At 42.9% G+C, this 21,319-nt stretch overlaps 1 protein-coding gene across 3 annotated transcripts in view; it reads right to left on the bottom strand.

Annotated features, from left to right (window-relative positions):
* The window catches only part of UBE2R2 (ubiquitin conjugating enzyme E2 R2), a 108,559-nt gene that overhangs the window by 29,709 nt on the left and 57,531 nt on the right, over positions 1 to 21,319 (bottom strand). For all 3 annotated transcript variants that reach the window (XM_075932787.1, XM_075932786.1, XM_006122995.4), the window contains exon 2: positions 2,596 to 2,682. In XM_075932787.1, coding sequence (XP_075788902.1) covers positions 2,596 to 2,682 — 87 coding nt within the window. The remainder of the gene's footprint in view (positions 1 to 2,595; positions 2,683 to 21,319) is intronic.

The following is a 21,319-nucleotide window of genomic DNA, read 5'->3' as shown; positions in this document are numbered from 1 at the left end:
TACTTGTTCCATTATCTTCCCTAGCACAGAAGTTAAGCTAACTGGTCTGTAGTTTCCTGGGTTGTTCTTATTTCCCTTTTTATGGATGGGCACTATATTTGCCCTTTTCCAGTCCTCTGGAATCTCTCCTGTCTCCCATGATTTTCCAAAGATGATAGCTAGAGGCTCAGATACCTCCTCTATCAGCTCCTTGAGTATTCTCGGATGCATTTCATCAGGCCCTGGTGACTTGCAGGCATCTAACTTTTCTAGGTGATTTTTAACTTGTTCTTTTTTATTTTACCTTCTAAAATTACCCCCTTTCCACTAGCATTCACTATGTTAGGCATTCCTACAGACTTCTCGGTAAAGACCGAAACAAATAAGTCATTAAACATCTCTGCCATTTCCAAGTTTCCTGTTACTGTTTCTCCCTCTTCACTGAGCAGTGGGCCTACCCTCTCCTTGGTCTTCCTCTTGCTTCTAATGTATTTATAAAAAGTCTTCTGTTTCCCTTTATTCCGGTAGCTAGTTTGAGCTCATTCTGTGCCTTTGGCTTTCTAATCTTGCCCCTGCATTCCTATGCTGTTTGCCTATATTCCTCCTTTGTAATTTGTCCTACTTTCCATTTTTTTATATGACTTTTTTTAGTTTTAGATCATTCAAGATCTCGTGGTTAAGCTAAGACGGTCTTTTGCCATATTTTCTATCTTTGACACATCGGAATAGTTTGCTTTTGGGCCCTTAATGTCCCTTTGAAAAACTGCCAACTCTCCTCAGTTGTTTTTCCTCTCAGTCTTGATTCTCATGGGACCTTACCTATCAGCTCTCTGAGCTTACCAAATCTGCCTTCCTGAAATCCATTGTCTCTATTTTGCTGTTCTCCCTTCTATCCTTCCTTAGAATTGTGAACTCTGATTTCATGATCACTTTCACCCAACCTGCCTTCCACTTTCAATCAACCAGTTCCTCCCTATTTGTTAGGATCAAATCGAGAACAGCTTTCTCCTCTGGTAGCTTTTTCAACCTTCTGAAATAAAAAGTTGTCTCCAATGCAGTCCAAGAACTTATTGGATAGTCTGTGCCCCGCAGTGTTATTTTCCCAACATATCTGGATAGTTGAAGTCCCCCCATCACCACCAAATCTTGGGCTTTGGATGATTTTATTAGTTGTTTAAAAAAGCCTCATCCACTTCTACCTGGGTAGGTGGCCTGTAGTAGACTCCTAGCATGACATCACCTTTGTTTTTAACCCCTTTTAGCCTAACCCTCAGAAGGAATGCCTTCCTCATTTTCTATTGAGTCCATTAAGCATTAGTGTAAGTCAACATCATTCATAATAGGAAAGTCTGTATTTAGGTCATGGTTAAAAGCAGGGAGGGTTTATAAGGTGGAAAATTTGAGGGGGAGGAGCAGTATTCTTGGAGTGCATTTATTTCTCAAGAGGAGACTGGCAAGAAAACAATTAAACACACTGTGTGTTCTTAAGAATAGTCAAAGGTGGAAGGTTCCCCGGGGATTGGTCTGATTCACACCAATCTAAAATTTCAGAATGGGTTCTCAACTTTGAAACAAGACTGAAGGTACTTGTGAGAGTTCTGTGACATGCACACAGTCAATGTGAAATGCTGTTGGACGATCTCCAGTAGCAAAAGCTTCAAAGGCTAAAAAAAGTGCAAAGAAAAAAGCAGGTCACAGAAAAGGATGAGTTTCCATAAAAATCCAAAAATCAACACTAGGTGTCACATTTGTTTACACAGAAACTGCTGGACCTGTCTGAGCTGCTTCTTGGATATAGCTCTCATGAGACCAAATGCAGACTGAAATATATTAACCCAAATAAAATTCCAACACAAATAGTTATTCAGGACCAACATGGTCCTTGAAAAAAAAATCACCAGCACATATGACATACTGAAATGAGAAAGGGCCTTCCTCTAAGTGCTCAAGAAGATAAAGCAACCAGTATAATATCATGAAATGATTTACAATACAGTTAGTGATGAAGAGTAAGGATTTTTAGGAAGCACAAGAGAACATAACTGGGGAAGAGCATTCACATTTAGTTAAATTTAAGGCAAGCTTTCACCTTACATTTGAGAATCTCAATTCTCTAGCTTGCTTACACAGTAGACAAAACAATCCCAAATCCCAATAGTTGCTTATTTATTGCTTTAATATCAAAAGAGAAAAGCTTCAAAATAAACACGGTGTTGATTAAATTTAAAGTTCACTGTCCTTCATATCTCTGACTAAGCCATGTCAGATAAAGCGGATTGGTGAAGTTATTGGTCTTAAGATTCAAAATGGAGCTGGATTGGGGGGGGGGGGGGGCTGGTTACGGCCAACATTCAAAGTAATAGCAGTTTCACAACTATGCTAAGTCTGAGGCAGTTACAACTCGGGTTATCTGCAACAACTGAATACCACTCTTAAACAGAATGCTTACAAGAAAAGTCTAGGTTTAGTTTAACTACTAAGCCTAAGTTAACAGCTAGAATATGGCTTAATTGCTACTGAAGACATGTAATGCATTCAACATTTGTTTAAGTTTCATATCTAAAACCATGTCTGTTACACACCTGAAGAGAAAACCACCACTAAAAAGTACCTTACCTCATAAATGTTGGGGTGCCACATTTTGGTCAGGAATCTGAAGGTAGGTGGTGAATATGGATAGTCGATAGGAAATTTAATGTGAGCCTGAAACAAATAAAGTTAATCTCAGTTTTCATGTAACAAAAACGCACAAGCGACAAGTAAATTAACCCATATTAGTCTTTCACAGTAGAAGGTTTGGCACCAAAAGTGATTTCAGCTTTAAAGGAAACAAAGCTGTCCATTGAACCACTAACAAAAATCATCATTTAGCTACCACACCAAAGCATACATAGTTAGCGCTATTGAGTTTTGTGAGCAGACTAGTATTTGAACAGGAGAATTTGAAGATCAAGACAGATTCATTGGACTGGTAAACTCTGAAATAGTTGCTTGCTAGTTTTCCCGTCTCAACTTTACGTAGCTCTAATAAGAGTCAAAGTTCTGAAAAGTCTTAACTGTTTTTTTTTTTTTTTTTTTAAACAGGCTTTGTTAAAAATCTCCTAAATTCAGTGGCCAATATGATCAGTTTCCTTGGGGTTCTTTTAGGTCTGAAAAATTGGTAAAGTTTTTTGACCCCAGTAAGAAAATTTTTGTAGTGTTCAAGGCACATTAAAGGGGCTAATAGGATCACTGCATAAAACGATAACTGAAGAACATTTATATCAATAGCTGTGCACTAAACAAATACTTCAATTTGATTAGGAACAAGGAATATTTATTTGCAGTTTTGAGCGACTTGGTTGATGGAGGAAGCAGAAAATCTACTTCAGGCAAACTAACATGTCTACCAAGCTGAATATACTACATTTGTTGCCATGATAACCAGAGTACTTCAAGTTCAGATATTAGAGGGCTTGTGTGTTTTGCAGGCTTGTGTAATCCTGTGAAACCAAAATCTTGATAAGAGAAATGTATTGCACTAATGGTGGATGACAACGCCCATAACTTTAGATGGACATCTTTTTAAATAAAATGAAGACAACAAGTAGACCTAGAGTTCTCAAACTGGAGGTTCATGAGGCTATTATGCGGGGAGTTGCAAACTGACCACCCAAAATACCATTTTGCCTCCAGGATTTATAATAGTGTTAAATATTTTAAAAGTGCTTTCAATTTATAAGGCAGGGTCACACTCATAGGCTTCTCCTGCTAACATCCTAACATGCTGCTGGGGAGGTTCAAGACAACTGCAGCCTAAACTTTGTTTTTGTGCCTTCAACTTGGAATCTTATTTGCATTTAAACACAGGGAATTTAAAAAATTGAATACCGTTTAGACAGTTCTATTTAACTTTGACAGGCACTTTCCTACTGCTGTATTGTATTCTATTCCACTCAGATTACACAGATCGAAAGACAGATCCCAAATCCACACCCCAGCCAGAGCCCCTACCCCGTACCCCATTTCGTGAGCATTCATGGTCCTCAATACAATTTCTATAGCCTGATGTGCCCCTCAGTTTCTGGGTTGCCAGCAAATTTGTAAGGTAAACTGGAGGGGTATTCAATAATCATTGAACTGCTTGTTAAGACACAAACTTTGTAGAATTGAACAAATTTAATGCATCAAGAATACAAAACCAAACCTTATGCACTCAACAGTGCCACAACACCAGGTTAAGAGTATCGATTAGGGAACCTCTTTTTGACGTACAGGCAAGCAATTGATAGATTTAGTTTATGTTGTAACCAGTCATGTCTTTACAAAAGATCTGAAGGCTATAGAATTTGGAAACAAGCAATTACTTGCTGCTCTGTTACTGAGTTCATAGAAGTGCTCTAGTGTAGCAACCCAGATACAAAAAGTGGCTTTTCCCGTGTATAGTGTTTTAGCACCAGGAGTTCACTGTGCCAGTTATTTGAGCTGTAATCAGAAGGATTAAGTGCTCTGGGGAAACCCAAATGATCTAAGAAAGGGGGAATTTTACAATCAGGTTTACCTCTCCTCCTGATCATTAGCTTGAAAAGTGAAACTGAACTCTTATCCAGGACAGTCACTAAAGTTTTCACAGCCAGGTTCCCAAGTATGAGTCAGCATTTTACTTTCCTAATTGAAGCAATAAGTTTAAAGCAGCCATTTGATTATTATTAAAATATTTCATTTGAATGGGTGAAGGAAGCCAAGCGTCTCAGGGATTAAACTGCCAGATGGCTGGTGAAGACACTCATTCATCGCCATAGATGGGAATCCAGCACTGACTATTATTTAATCCAGGAAATATTTAGTGTCAGAAGACCATGGGCTACATTAAATTCATGCAAACACAACCAGGAGTCCTGTGGCAGCTAATAAATCTGCTGGTCTCTAAGCTGCCGGAGGACTCCTGGTTGTTTTTGCAGATACAGGCTAACAAGGCTAACCCTCAGATATTAAATTCACATTTGAGTGGCAGTTTGTCACCTGACAAACAAGTTTACACAACCCCACTGACCTTCAAAGAATGCAGGGTATTTGGATATTTTATGTGAAACCCTGAATTTTGATAAAACAGGTTCTACTTCATATATTGTCAGAGTAGCACAAGCCTGAAGCTGCATGCCTTTGGTCAAATTAGACCTGTCCGATGGACTTCATTTTTTTAAAAAGAGTACCCAGAAAGCCTCAAAACACAAATTAGTAAAAACCATTAAGTCTGACACCCAATATTTCTCCCTTACATTAACTATAGATAAGTGACCAGAGTAAATCTTAACTTCACAGATTTGACCACTTAAAATAAGGATAATATTGATTTTTGTCAATTCAGAGGCATGTGGTAGTTAGGAAGTATTGAAGTAAGTTAAACATCACTATATATGAAATGATAAAAAAGTGGGTTGGCTGCAGGTTCCCTCCCATGCAATTATTTGATGCTATGTAAGGACTGTACAGTCTTCTCTTCAACTAGACTGCTGCCACATCACAGTATGTAATTTAAACACATTTGTAGAAAACACATGGCTATTTTAGTGACTGCTTCCTGTTTATTGCCCTACATGTCCGAAATGCTGTCAGTGTTCCATATTTAGAGTACATTATTTGGCTTTGCCTGCATTTTACGGATACTCAATACCTCCATATTTAAATTGACTCAAACAAAGCACATGCACGTAGGGAAGCTTTCCAAGGGAAATCGCAGAAGCAGCTTTTAGCTAAGTTAGTTATTTGAGCATCATATTGCATGTGTTTTTAAAAGTGTTTAAACTAAAAGTTTCCAATCAGTTCTCAAAGGCATTCAAAGAGCCAATCAATATGCATAGGCTGTGGAAATTGCCATTTTTCATTTCTAGAATGTCTCCATCCAAAAATATTTACATATCACTGTTCCCTCTATGAACAGCACTAACATTAACATTAATGAACATTATGAACATTAATAGTTCAGGGGTTCTCAAACTTGTGATACCACGACGCCCCTCGAGTTGCTCGCAAACCTCTCCCTCCCCCCGGGGGGTCAGGACCCACAGTCTGAGAAATGCTGCAATAGTTAAAATTTTTTTTGGGGGGGGGGGGGGGAGGGTGCACATTTCATGCAAAAACAAGCATTCAGAAAACCACTGAGCTGATTTTCAGACCTGTGGAGGAACAGTAGTTTCCATAATCAATAGAAGCAGCAGAAGTTACATTACCCATAATAAAAGACAGGACTATGCAGCACTTTAAAGATTTGACACTTTGTAATGGGTGAGATAATTAGCATCTTTGTTAAGGCCCATTCATAAAGATAGCTTCCAATTATCACCCATAATAAAATTCTCCGACAAACCTCTCACCCTCACTCCCTCTGTTATAAAATTGACAAATCAGATTTTAGATGTGTTCACTTTTTTTGATTGTATCCCTTTAGTATATATGGTTATGCCAATTTTCTTCCACAATTTGATCTGAGGAAGTGGGTCTGGCCCACGAAAGCTCATCACCTAATAAACCATCCTGTTAGTCTTTAAAGTGCTGCATAGTCCTGTCTTGTTTCAGCAAGACCAGACTAACACGGCTACATCTCTATTACTACCCATAATAAAGTGTTAAATAGTGGTCATCTAGGTACTGTGTGATATCCTGCAGAGGCTAAAAGCTCTGGATACAGCAAGAAGGAGTCTTCACTTGTACTCTACCACAAAAGCATAACTGGTAAGAATTGTATGCCTCTTGTAGAGGCGGTTTTCTTTCTCCAGAAAAAACTTTGGAGTTTCACTGCAAAATGTCACTGGTAAGTGTACAAACTCCCACGTTTTTTTTCCCTCCACAAAAAAAAGTGACTTTTTCCACTTTAATCAGCAACTGCAGACATGCCCTTAGTCTCCATCTATGTCAACTGCTCTGCAGTAGAAATATCAGTAAAAGCCTTTACACAAACAAATCTTACTACACAAACCAGTATTTCCATTTTACATAAGTGCAAGAGAAAGCATAATACGCTCAAGCATGTTAGCTTGTGTTATGCATCTCATATAGAATATTCTATAAGAGCTACTATTTTAACAGATTTCTCTTTAGTTCAATGACTCAAACTTTCCAGACTTTGAACACCCTCAAGTTTTATCTCAAACTACCTGCTGATAAAATCAGATAATAAACAAAAAAGTGTCACTGCACACTATTGCTGAAAAATTGCTCAATTTCTGATTTACCATGTTGTGAAAAATCAATCTGCTGGAAATGTAAATACAATGTTTATATTTCATTTCCTGACTTCATTAGTGCTTTTTATTAAACCTGTGGCAAAGTTAGGCAAATATCTAAATGAACCGGTGTACCATATGGAACAATTCTGCATAACCCCAAGGGTATAGATACCCTGGTTCAGAACTACTGTTTTTAGTTTACCAAAGTACAGAAGCATGGACAGCTGGTGTCCTCCATCCTACAGGCGAGGATGGGCACTAGGAGAGATGACACTTCATTCCTTCCTCTCACTTAGGCCAGGTCTACACTGGCAGAGAAATCAATGCACCATTAATTCAACATACCTTGCAACAGTTTTCTGGGGCGGCCCCACAGCAGGACGTTAACAGGAGAAACACTCCCATCAAATTCCCATTCTATTCTTGAGAGCAAGGAGTTTCAATGCAGACCGGGGTGCCCTCAGCGTTCAATTTATTGGGTCTTTATTAGACCCACTAAATCAAATCCCAGATGATGATCACCGGAGCAGTGATCCTCCGGTAAGTGAAGACAAGGCCTTAGGGCTGTCCCTGATGCCTGAGAATCCATCTCACACAGGCTTCTAGTAGGGAGAACACTAATTTGTTTGTCAGAGAGGCTATCCCAGGGCATTACATGCTAAATACTGTCAGGACCATGAGTAGGAGGATTGCTACACAGGAAGGCAGTAAATGGGTGCTAGACACCAGCGATCTGATCTATATAGACAACAGCAGAGGTACTTGAAACAGTGGCTGTGCTAAACAGATGACAGCTACTCAGCATATCATCCATTTCCCCTAAAATCAATAGTGTTCTGCTTACTGATGCCTAAAACTTTCCCTGGAATTTGGGGAGTGATCTGATATGGCATTCAAAAGCCACTGCAAACCCCATCAAGTTGAGTGCAAAGTCTTTGCAAGCCTATTGGACAAGCTTGTTCCAAGTGATTTAGTGAACTATTCAATTGCTTTTCACCTCTGGACCCTATGTTTCAAGCCTTGGTTGAAAAAAGGCATACCTGAACATGAGTCCCAAGTATAGCAATCAGCTGCATTAATAAATATGAAAAGTGAAGTAAGTTATCGTATTTTTTTTAAATAAGCAGAAAGCACCAAGTCAGAACCATCAGCGATAGCTAGGCCATCAACTACAGGCAGTCCCCGGCTTACGTACAAGATAGGAACTGTAGGTTTGTTCTTAAGTTGAATCTGTATGTAAGTCGGAACTGGCGTCCAGATTCAGCCACTGCTGAAACTGACCGCCAGTTCTGACTTACATACAGATTCAACTTAAGAACCCCAAGCTTCCCCAAGTCAGCTGCTGCTGAAACTGATCAGCGCTGATTCCAGGAAGCCTGGGGGAGAGCAACTCTGCCTCGGGCTTCCTGTAGTCAGTGCTGGTCAGTTTCAGCAGCGGCTGACTTGGGGACGCCTGGGGCAGAGCAGCTGGGGTGCTGCTGGGTTGCTCCAGTAGCACCACTCCTCAGCGCTACTGGCCCAACCCAGCAGCACCCCAGCTGCTCTGCCCCAGGTGTCCTGATTCAGCCACTGCTGAAACTGACCAGCAGCGGCTGAATCAGGATCTGGGGCAGAGCAGCTGGCATGCTGCCGGGTTGGTCCAGTAGTGCCCAGGGCGGGCGCTACAGGACCAATCCGCAGCGCCCCAGCTGCTCTGCTCCAGGGTCCAAAACAAAAGCCTGGTCTGGTGGGGGGGGGCCACACTAGCCGCGCCTCCCCCCCCAGCAGACCAGGGACACGGGGAGCAGAGCCGCAGCGGCAGCGGGGTGCCGCGCCTCTGAGGCTTTGCTCTGGCAAAGTCTCAGAGGCACGGGACCCCCCCCCCCCCGCAGCTGCGGCTTCCGTCCTGGTGCCTGTGGTCTGCTGGGGACGGTCCCCAGCAGACCACAGGCACTGGGACACAAGCGGCAGCAGCGGGCGGGTCCCCGCGCTTCTGAGGCTTTGCTCTGGCAAAGCCTCAGAAGCGTGGGAACCCGCCCGGTGCCCCTGGTCTGCTGGAGACGGTCTCCAGCAGACCAGGGGCACCGGAGCAGCTTACGAACGGGGCTCTCTCGCCCCGGAGCTCGCAGGTAGCAATCTGCTACCTCGACCTCCGGGGCGAGAAAGCCCCGTTCGTAAGTGCAGATCCGAAGTAAGTCGGATCCGTGTAAGTCGGGGACTGCCTGTATATAAGTTAGAAAAAACCAATGGCTGAATGAATTCAGCCAGCCAAACTAATGCTGAGAATCCTGAATGAACATGCCCATTGTACAAAACAGAACTAGAATGCAACTGTTTAATGCAGGGATACTCCCAAAGAGGACTCCTAAAGGAAAAAATTGGGTTTATATAATGTTTTGATTATTTAGGATTCTGAAGGTGGCCTGCAATTCATAAATCTAATCCTGAAAATTAGATATCTAGTGAAAAAAATGCATCACAGAAAATTATAATTAAGCTATTGAAAAGAGTAAGGAATTTTTAGTCAAACTTTGCACAATACTGAAAAGCTTAACACTCAAGATAAATCTTTGTTGAATACCTACAATCCTCCCTCTTTTCTTAATTAAGGTGAATGAGCTCATGATACATAGGGTAGTTTTTATAACTACAGTAGACTTCCAATAATCTGGAACCTATGGGACCTAGGTGGTGCCGGATTATCAGATATGCCGGACTATCAGGAGGTACTATAAGCTGGTTTTTTATTTACACACACACACACACACACACACACACACACACACACACACACCCCCCACACCCCCAGTGTACATTATATACTGTATATAAAGTGTTCTTAACCCTTTTTATTGTACATACTGGATACAGTGTATTGTAATGTTTTAGTTTTTTTTAAGCCTTTTACCCTTTTTGCTCAGTTCAGCTGCTGCCGCTGTTTCCTTGGGACTCATTTTTTGCCGCAGCTCACTCACTAGGCTCTTGCCATTTTGATGCCGGACTATCAGGAGTGCCGGACTATTGGAGTTTTACCGTACTGTTCCCCATACACAAGGTCTGCTAGGAAAACCTATCTGGACACTCTTGGCAACATCCAGGTTAAACTGGTAGGAAAAAAAAGTGTCCTTTGTACATTTAAAAATAATGGGTGTAGTAAGATGAAGGCCTAAAACATAAGCCCATGCAGCACAAGCCTGGTTTGAGACCTAGCTAACAATAGACAAAAGTTAGCTAACAAAGCAAAGCAAAGCTGTTAGCAAGAGGCTGGCCACACACAACCTGGCATGAACACAGCTGAGTGCGCAAAACACTAATTGGTGCTAGGTACCAACTGCAGAATAATAATTGGTACTGGTCATAAGTTGAAATCACATATCGCCAGCTCATTAAAAAAGATCTTGGTACCCACTCCTCACAGATACAGACCAGCTTCAGGAAAGGGTCTAAAGTGACAGCATGACGGAGAGAGATGATCTATCAAACCACAAGGTGCAGGGTGATATCTAAGTAGCATCAGAGGTTCGTAACCTAATACATCAGCCGTGAGGTGTGATTTGTTTGTACCTGTATATAAGGTAGTGTCTTGGGGAGACAGTGGTGTCTTGGGGAGACACAATCTTTGTATGACCTGGGCGGGGGGGGGGGGGGGGGGGGAGTGAAAATTCCCCACTGACTCAGTCATTCCATTGTGGCAAGTACATGTGCGTAGTGGTTCAGTAGAGTCTGACAACTGTTACTGTACTTCACTTAATAAACCTGGCCTGGCACCTTCGATCCTTATCTGGTTTGTGGTCTTTGGGGGCCCTCTTGAGGTCTGGTGTTGTCACTGGGCCCACATCATGGAACACACACATGCAAACAGCCTTCTGGTTATCAACAATGGAGCCAGAGACCTGTGAGGACGCCAGGGCAGTAAATCCACCTAACTACAATGGGCAAACCCTTTTTCACGTAGCATTCTGAAGTTCACTTAACACAAACTGAAACTTCTATATTAAAGCTACAAGCTTTTTGAGAATGGAACCATGTTATAGGTTTGCACAATGCCCAGCAGGAGGTCCTGATTCTGATTAGAGCCTCTAGGAATCGTCATAACATTAAAATTTACAAGACAGTAATATAAAACTTAATTTTGTAGTTTGTAACTTCATAAGCAAGAAATAGCCTACAGAATAGGGATGTTAGATAGCAAGTCACCAAATAGCCGTGTAACTGCATCAATGTTTAGTGGTTACACGACTATTCGATAGTCCCCAGTGGAGGGGCCAGCAGCCAGTGTGCTCCTAGCCCCACTCCCCCAGCGATTCCCCTGCCACCCTGTGCTGCTGCCTCTGTATCAAAGGCAGAAGCATGGGGTGGCAGAAGGGAGCTGGTCTGTGAGGGGAGCCAGTTAAAAAGCCAGCTCCCTGCGCAGATTGGGTATCGCTTACCCTGCCCTCCTCCCCCTCCCCCCCCCCCCGGCCCGGCAACTGCCTCCAATACAGAGGCAGTAGCCTCTGTCCATGGGGATCTCAGACCCTCTTCCACAAACAAGGGCTGCTGCCACAGAGTAACCAGTCTGTGGCAGGCCCAGGCTTGGTGCAGACAGAGGCCACTCCACAGCAGCCTCCCCTATCCCTCCCCTCTGCACTGCTGCCTCTAAATAGAGGCAGCAGGGGGGGGGGGGGGGGGGAGAAAGGCTGGTCCTGTGGAGCCAGCACATGTGGAGAGCCAACTTAAAAGCTGGATCCCAACTGGCACCTGCATCTGATACAGAAGGGAAAATGAGTAATCAACAGGATTAACCGATAAACCTAGGTTTATCAGTTAATTGTGCAGTCATCTACATACTGACACTCCTACTACAGGAAATGTTCATTTCCAATAAATAGCATGCCAGTATTCGGCTTTAGATGAAGCTTACCAGTCCCTTTGGGCTGCATTCCCATGTCCATCTTCAATTCACATGTATGGGCAGTTATGGCTTGTGTGACAAACATGCCAATGCTTTCCAACAGTGTTTAAAAAAAACCCAAGAAAACTAGAGACTATTAGAACTGGAAGGACCTTGAGAGGTCATCAAGTCCAGGCCCCTACCTTCAGCTGGATGTTTGTCTAACCTGTTCTTAGAAATCTCCAATAAGAGAGATTACACAGCCTCGCCACACAATTTATTCCACTACTTAGAGAAACTGCCTAACTGTGAGAGTGGTTAATGTCCAACTTAAACCTCCCATGCCACAAGTGAAGTCCATTGCTTCTTGTCCTATTATCAGAGGTTAAGGAGAATAGTTTTCTACCCCTGGGGCTGTGGAAAGTCTGAAGGGGACCACCATATATTGAAAATGTGCACTGCCTGCAAATCAAAAGGTACTATGTGCTGGATGGATGGATACATGAAAGTAGGCGACCTGTAGGTCGAGGTTTGATAACCAATCTCCTTTTTTCTAAGACAGGATGGTCACCCTATTGACAATAATCCCTGAACCATTGTGGTCATGTGTAATGTTTGAGTTTTCTTAAAAATCAAGAATCCGCCTTCATCCTCCCATTTTCTTTGTTGTGAAGTAAAGGAAATAGAATCCCATATGACACTGGGGCACAGGTTCTATTGCTCCCAGTTGGAGCAGATGGTTTAGCTCCTATATGAGGATGTTCTCGTGAGATCCCTGAATATGGACGGGAGGGTGGTATGAAGGAATAAACGAAAAAGGGGATGCAGAAACGATTCCTAATAATGTCCAATACCATCTGTCTGTGGTGAAGGAAGACCATTTGGGTAAAACATGCATCCGGTTGCCTTAGAAGTAGTTGGGTTATTGTACCCTCGACCTGAACTTCAAAATGTTTGCCAGGAGCTCAAAGGTTGGGAGGTTGAGGGTTGATCGGCACTCTTTCACCTGGTCTGGCGCTGCCGTCGCCTGGCCTCATATTGCCTCTGTGGCTAATTAAAGGTGTGGGACCTTATCGCTGCATCAAATACTTTCCCTGCTTCCTTTTTGTTGTAGGGATATGGATGCCTAAAGTTTTCGGTGTGGCACACGAATCTTTAGGAGTATACAGGGAAGCATGCATGGTGTCACTGAAGAGCTTTAACCCTTGGAAGGGAAGATCTGCCACTGCTGCCTGCCCCTCAAACGGCAAACCAGACAAATGGAGTCAGGAGGCTCTCATTATTACAGCCGTGGCAATGAAGTGGGATGCTGTTTCAGAGGCATCCAAGGCAGCTTGTGCAGTGGTGAGAGATATGAGGGCACCCTCATTTAATGTTGGCCTTGAATTGCTGCTCCCTTTTGGTGTCAGGGAGACTTTCAATAAATTGTGACAGCTGTTTGAATATGTGATGTGTGCACTTTGCTAGAAGGGCAGTATAGTTTGCAATCCTTAGCTGCAGGGATGCAGATGAGTAGGCCTTTCTGCCCATTGAGTTCAGACGTTTCCATTCATCACATGGGATGGTCTTGGTGGCGTTTTGCTTTCCCCTCTTGCTAATAGCATTAACTACCAGTGAGTTCGGGGAGGGGTGGGAGAACAGGAAAAAAAATAAGTCAGCCTCTAGATGCCACGTAGTATTTCCGGTCTGAACTTTTACAGACTGTGGGGCAGTGGCAGGTGTCTGTCAGATGTTCTTGGCAGGGGTCCATCAGGCTTGGGTCCATTAGCAACACCAATCGTGTTGAGGAAGCAGCATGCAGGATGCCCATTAATTTGTGCTGGGTCTCAGGCAAGCTCACTAGAGAGACCTCTAGCACATCTGCCACCCTCTAAGTGCAGTGTTTCTTAAACTTTTTAAAATGCGGAACACTGGGGAAAAGTTGAGCAACACACAACACAAAAAACAAAACAAAAAGTCACAGCCCCTTTAAGGGCTGTGCATGTTGTCCCAACTGAGTTGCCGTCTCCACCTGGGGGGGGGGGGGGGGAGAGAAGGCAGCAGTACACCTCCGACTGTCTCGCAGCACACGGTTTAAGAAACACTGCTCTAGTAGAGTGCCTGCAACGACTTGAAGTCATCTCTTGATGTGGGTGGAGGCAGCACTGTAACGTCATCAGGTGACAAGGATGAAATATGGGTGCATGGTGGCGAGGAAGCAGAGATCCCCTCCTCACTTGTAGCAGATTCTTCCTCCTTTTGGCATGCCACCTACTGGAGGGAGGACAGAGCTGGAGTCCAAGATGTACCAGAAGGCAGCAGCTGAGGCTGCATTGCTCTATATAGTGCCCAGGGATCCCTGTAAGGCCTGTTGGTGGACAATGGTGCAGGAGGCAACAGCTATAGTGGTGGTTGCCATTGAGGTGGTGGTTGTGATTGTTTGAGGGAAGAATGCCTGAGGGTATGGGTACCCACAATAGGCTCTTCATCTCCATCACTGCCTAGCTTTCTGGTGTGGAGAGGCTAAATCTGGCCAAAATTGGTGTAGTGTTGATACAGAAAAGTGGGGTTGTCGGTACCGAGATGACTTGCAGCTCTTCAGACGTTGTAAAAGGCTGCGGTACCATGGCCGCCGGTGCCACAGTCAGTGCCAGCAGGATCTGTGCTGCTGCGTGTTTGTTACTTCAGTGCCAGGAGCAACACGGGCACAATCAGTGCCCAAGAGTATTGTGGCTTCTTTGGTGCCAACAATGAGATGGATGGTGATGGCGGTGGCGATTTAGACTTGATTCGTGATTAGGAGCTAGTCTTCGGAAGGACCTTAGACCCTCGGGTATCTGATGGTCCCGGTGCCTCAGCTATGGAGGCATCTCTGGAGGAAGTTTCTTTGAAGGATATTGACCTCTTGCTGCTGAATGGGCTCGCTTCCTGGACTGTTGGTCTGAGGCAGAGTTCTTGGTGCCAGATCCTGATGAGGCAGCTTTATCAGAAATTGCCACATAGGATGGTTGTCTTGGCTGTGTTGAATCTTCAGGGTCAGAGGCTGGATGCACGGTATTTTCTAATAAGAGTTTTAGCTGAAGTTCCCTTGCCTTTCTTGTGTGTGCTGCAAGTTGTTTGCAGTGCTGGTACTAGGTGGTAGCATGAGCTTGCTCCAGGCACCGAATTCACTGTGAATGTCTGTCAGACACTAGTATTGAAAGCTTGCAAGACAGGAAGTACTTAACTTGGAGAACCAGGCAGTCCAGGCAGAAAAACGGCCAACTGAGAAACAAAGGGCCCCAACAGTAAAGAAAAAAATGTTTTAACTACCTACAGCTATTTAACGGTAATAACTACAAAAACGATCAACACTAACTCAAATTACAAACTGCCAGCAGTTGTTCTTATTTCCCTTTTTAGATATGGGCACTATATTTACCCTTTTCCAGTCTTCTGGAACATCTCCCGACTTCCATGACTTTTCAAAGAGGATACACAAATGGACAAAGGTGGCAGCTAACCTTCACACTAACCAAGCTCGAAGGTACAACTATACCATACTTATGATAAAGTAAAATATGGTCCTCAATAAAACAATGGGAGCACACATGCTCTTGCTGTTAAACTAAAATGCTTTATTCAGCTGAGTAGAAGAATGGAAAGGATTCTTTGAGTCTCTCTTGGTACATTTCCAGTCTCTTTCATGAGATATAAGTCTCATTCCTTCTGTATGGGCTCTCTAGCAATTTGTGCAAATTGAACCACATTTGTGCCTTTCCTTCAAGTATCATCAACAAGGAAGGGGTGGAGATCTGAGCAGTTATTCTATCATTGCCCGACACTAACTCAAAGATAAGGAACTTTTTTTTTTTTTTTTTTTTAAATGTTCTCCCTTCATGTCAGGAGTTGTCAAACTCAGAGATTTAGCTTTCAATTAAGTCACTTCTACGGTCAAGTGAAATTTTATGAGAGACCGAACACCACTGCTCAACTAAATATTGCTATTAGGTATGAATGATAACATGGCTGATTCAAATCCTGATGAGCCAAGGATAAACTGCTCTTGAAATAAGAGGTCAACTAAAGACACCATCTGCAGTAGAACTACATCTACTGTGGTAACTCATTGTCATCTTCCTTACATTAAAGAGGAGTTTGGCCTTAAACACTGCAAATGTGTTTAAAAAATATTTGAGCTTTGACAGCTTGCTGTAGAGCAGTTTAAAATGGCAGAGGTATGCTAAAGCAGAGTGATCTGTTCTCCTTGGCAACAGGCCAACTGCATATTCCTAAACCCATGCCCTTCCCCTACCACATTATTTATTCTTGTTGCTTCGTCAGCACTGGGATCAGCACATGGCCACCACTGTCTGCAGTAACCAAGCCAACTCTGCAATGCCCACTTTTCAATGCAAAGGCTTACTAGCTCAGCAATATACACTACCAGTAAGAACTAGACAAAGCAAGGGCCTATTGAAAAGCTGGACAGGACTAGTGAACTGTTCAGTCGGTTATATCCCAGGCTCAGAAGTGAACGGCGTTCACATGCCCAATGTTAGGAATACGTACACTTTTCAGCAGCACAAGCAGAAATTAAAAAAACCAAAATGCTATTAAGTACACGGGAAAATTGGAGTTATTTGGCCTCTTCTGTATGAGTCACTAGAGGCTCTGCAGCACATGTCTAGTAACTGTGTTGACGAAACCTTAAATGGAAGATCATTTTACATAATTCAGGCAATGTCACATTAAAAATGTGGATTTGTTTTAAGTTTAGTTCAGCATAGGCAGCATTAGGGAGAGAAATTAAAGTTAAACTTTTAATCTGATCAGCAATCTAGCTTTTATTATAAAAAAAAACCCATGCTGTCCGTGTATTAGAATTTTCTTTCAGGTCAGAATGAAGGTAACATGGCAAGCTATTTGATGGGATACATACTTGCTATGTTTTTATTATGTCAATCTTTAACCATTAGTAAACCTTCCCGAAAAACATTTACACAGATTGTCTCGCCTTCACTCACCTCAAGCTAAGTATCATTCCCACTCCATCACAAATCTAAAAAGGGAACATTTAAAATGCTTGAATAAGCTTTATAGCAAAATGTTTTGAATGCTGATAAAACTAAGTGACCTAGGATAATCTAGTATCTAGCATTCTGCACAACAGGCCATACATTTCATTAAACATGATTCCGACTGACCCTCCCACAATTACAAGAATTTAATCAGTCAGTTTTGAAGTCTGACCAGTAACAGCACCTATCTTTGTGGCAATCATTGACCCTGAATTCTCCTCCTCACGTAATTTAGAAGCATGTCCATTGCATTAACTAGACCTGGGATTAACTCTGCTCAAATTCTTACACATCATGTCTTAAACCTTTCCAGGAGCGGGAAGGCCTTGTTTGGACACAGACTGGCTAACCTTGTGAGGAGGGCTTTAAACTAGGTTCGACGGGGACAGGTGAGCAAAGCCCACAGGTAAGTGCTGAATGTGCGGGACTGGGAGATGGGTTGGAAATGGGGGGGGACTACGGCCTATAATGGCAAGGAGAAAGGAGAGTCAGGGCACAACAGGGAGGCAAGATCAAATCAGCATCTTAGATGCCTATATACAAATGCGAGAAGTATGGGTAATAAGCAGGAAGAACTGGAATTCCTAACAAATAAATACAACTATGACATCATTGGTATTACAGAAACCTGGTGGGATGGGACGCATGATTGAAATGTTGGTATGGAAGGGTACGGCTTGCTCAGGAAGGACAGACAGGGAAAAAAGGGAGGAGGGGTTGCCTTGTATATTAAAAATGTACACACTTGGACTGAAGTTGAGATGAACGTAGGAGATAGCTGTGTAGAGAGTCTCTGGGTTAAGCTAAAAGGGGTAAAAAATGAGGGTGATGTCATGCTAGGAGTCTACTACAGGCCACCTAGCCAGGTGGAAGAGGTGGATGAGGCCTTTTTTAAACAATTAACAATACTATCCAAAGCCCAAGATTTGGTGGTGATGGGGAACTTCAGCTATCCAGACATATGTTGGGAAACTAACACAGCGGGCCACAGGCTATCCAATAAGTTTCTGGACTGCATTGGAGACAACTTTCTGTTTCAGAAGGTTGAAAAAGCTACCAGAGGAGAAGCTGTGCTGGATTTGATTTTAACAAATAGGGAGGAACTAGTTGAGAACTTGAAAGAGGAAGACAGTATAGGGGACAGTAATCATGAAATAATAGAGTTCATGATCTTAAGGAAAGGTAGAAGGGAGACCAGCACAATTGAGGTAATGGATTTCAGGAAGGCAGATTTTGATAAGCTCAGAGAACTTGTAGGTAAGGTCCCATGGGAAGCAAGACTGAAGGGAAAAACAACTGAGGAGAGTTGGAAGTATTTCAAAGGGACATTGTTGAGGGCCCAAAAGCAAACAATTCCGCTGTGTAGGAAAGATAGAAAATATGGCAAAAGACCAGCTTGGCTTAACAAGGAGATCTTGCATGATCTCAAAATAAAAAAGGAGTCCTATAAAAAATGGAAACTAGGACAAACAACAAAGGATGAATATAGGCAAGCAACACGGGAATGCAGGGGCAAGATTAGAAAGGCAAAGGCACAAAATGAAATCAAACTAGCTACAGGCATAAAGGGAAACAAGAAGACCTTTTATAAATACATTAGAAGCAAGAGGAAGACTAAGGACAGGGTAGGCCCACTGCTCAGTGAGGTGGGAGAAGCAGTAACAGAAAACTTGGAAATGGCAGAGATGCTCAATGACTTCTTTGTTTCAGTCTTCACTGAGAAGTCTGGAGGTGTGCCTAACGTAGTGAATACAAGCAGAGAGGGTAAGTTTAGAAGATAGGATACACAAAGAAGTTAAAAATCACTTAGGAAAGTTAGATGTCAGCAAGTCACCAGGTCCTGATGAAATGCATCCCAGGATACTCAAGGAGCTGATAGAGGAGGTATCTGAGCCTTTAGCTATGATCTTTGAAAAATCATGGCAGACAGGGGAGATTCCAGAAGACTGGAAAAGGGCAAATATTGTGCCCATCTATAAAAAGGGGAATAAGAACAACCCAGTTTAACATCTGTCCCAGGGAAGATAATGGAGCAGGTAATTAAGGAAATCATATGCAAACACTTGGAAGGTAATCAAGTGATAGGGAATAGCCAGCATGGGTTTGTGAAGAACAAGTCATGCCAAACTAATCTGATAGCTTTCTTTGATAGGATAACGAGCCTTGTGGATAAGGGAGAAGCGGTGGATGTCATATACCTAGACTTTAGTAAGGCATTTGATACGGTCTCGCATGATATTCTTATTGATAAACTAGGCAAATATAACTTAGATAGGGCCACGATAAGGTGGGTGCATAATTGGCTGGATAACCGTAGTCAGAGTTGTTGTTAACGGTGCTAAATCCTGCTGGAAAGGGATAACAAGTGGAGTTCCGCAAGGGTCTGTTTTGGGACCCGTACTGTTCAATATCTTCATCAATGATACAGATATTGGGATAGAGAGTACGTTTATTAAGTTTGCAGATGATACCAAACTGGGTGGGGTTGCGACTTCTTTGGAGGATAGGGACATAATTCAAAATGACCTTAGCAAGTTAGAGAAATGGTCAGAGGTAAACAGGATGAGGTTTAATAAAGAGAAATGCAAAGTGCTCCACTTAGGAAGGAACAATCAGTTCCATACATACAAGATGGGAAGCGACTGTCTAGGAAGGAGCATGGTGGAAAGGGATCTAGGGGTCATAGTGGACCACAAGTTGAATATGAGTCAACAGTGTGATGCTGCTGCAAAAAAAGCAAATATGATTCTAGGTTGTATCAACAGGTGTGTTGTAAGCAAAACTCGTGAAGTCATTCTGCCACTCTACTCTGCACTAGTTAGGCCTCAGCTGGAGTACTGTGTCCAGTTCTGGGCGCCACATTTCAAGAAAGATGTGGAGAAATTGGAAAGGGTACAGAGAAGAGCGACAAGAATGATTAAAGGTCTAGAGAACATGACCTATGAAGCCAGGCTTCATGAACTGGGCTTGTTTAGTTTGGAAAAAAGAAGATTAAGGGGGGACATGAAAGCGGTTTTCAAATATCTAAAAGGGTGTCACAAGGAGGAAGGAGAAAATTTGTTCCTCTTGGTTTCTGAGGACAGGACAAGGAGTAATGGGCTTAAAGTGCAGCAGGGGAGGTTTACATTGGACATTAGGAAAAAATTCCTAACTGTCAGGGTGGTCAAATATTGGAATAAATTGCCAAGGGAGGTGGTGGAATCTCCCTCTCTGGAGATATTTAAGAACAGGTTAGACAGACATCTGTCAGGGATGGTGTAGACGGAGCTTGGTCCTGCCTTGAGGGCGGGAGGCTGGACTCGATGACCTCTCGAGGTCCCTTCCAGTCCTATGATTCTATGATTACTATTCCCCCACCCTCACAGAAATACCTTCTTATGGTCTCCCCAGAGCCCTGTTCACCAAGCCTTGGAGTCAAAATTCTCAGTCTTGAGCCTCTCCCTCATACAAAGCCAAAGTACATGTCTGATGGGTATTATTTCCCACAGATTATACTGAGCACATGCACTTCAGAGTTCCCCATTCTCTCCTAAGCCCCAAGACGATCTTATGTCATCATACACGGATATGTCTTTGCTTTGAAAGTTAGGATGGGCAAATGAAAGCAGGAAAAGCCACAAAGAATTTTCAACTAATTTTCATGCTTTGACTGGAGAACTTCCACAAACACTTAGGTGTTGCCAAAAGCAGTGGAATGGTTCTCTTACTTGGACATGTCTTTAAGGTGACTACATTAGAACTGAGAAGACAAAAAAGGACAGACAAAAAAGTTTTAAACGTATCCTCACCTATAGGGAGCACACAATCATAGAAGTGGAAAGGACTTTGAGAGATCATCTAGGCCAGTCCCCCATGCCAGTGGTTCCCAACCTTTTTTATACTGCAGACCAGCAAACCCATTCACAAACAGTTGGTGGAACGGTAACATTTTATTTGCATATCATTATGCAAATAATGAATATGAAAATAAAATGTTACCGGTCCGTCAAGAGTCCCAGCCCCAAGAACCGCTGCGAACAACCAGCTTCAGCATCCAAGAACATGCATCTGACAAAGTGGGTCTTTGCCCATGAAAGCTTATGCTCCAACACTTCAGTTAGTCTGTAAGGTGCCACAGGACTCCTCGCTGCTTTTGCAGATTCAGACTAACACGGCTACCCCTCTGATACTTCACATCAGTGAAGTTTTCCTGATGTCCAATTTATACTGCCCTTGCTGCAGTTTAACTCCTGAGGATAGAACAA

This window comes from Pelodiscus sinensis, chromosome 6, assembly GCF_049634645.1.
Source record: "Pelodiscus sinensis isolate JC-2024 chromosome 6, ASM4963464v1, whole genome shotgun sequence".
Classification (NCBI taxonomy): Eukaryota; Metazoa; Chordata; order Testudines; family Trionychidae; genus Pelodiscus; species Pelodiscus sinensis.
The sequence above is the reverse complement of the archived record's forward strand: the minus strand, read 5'-3'. Positions and strand labels throughout refer to the sequence as shown.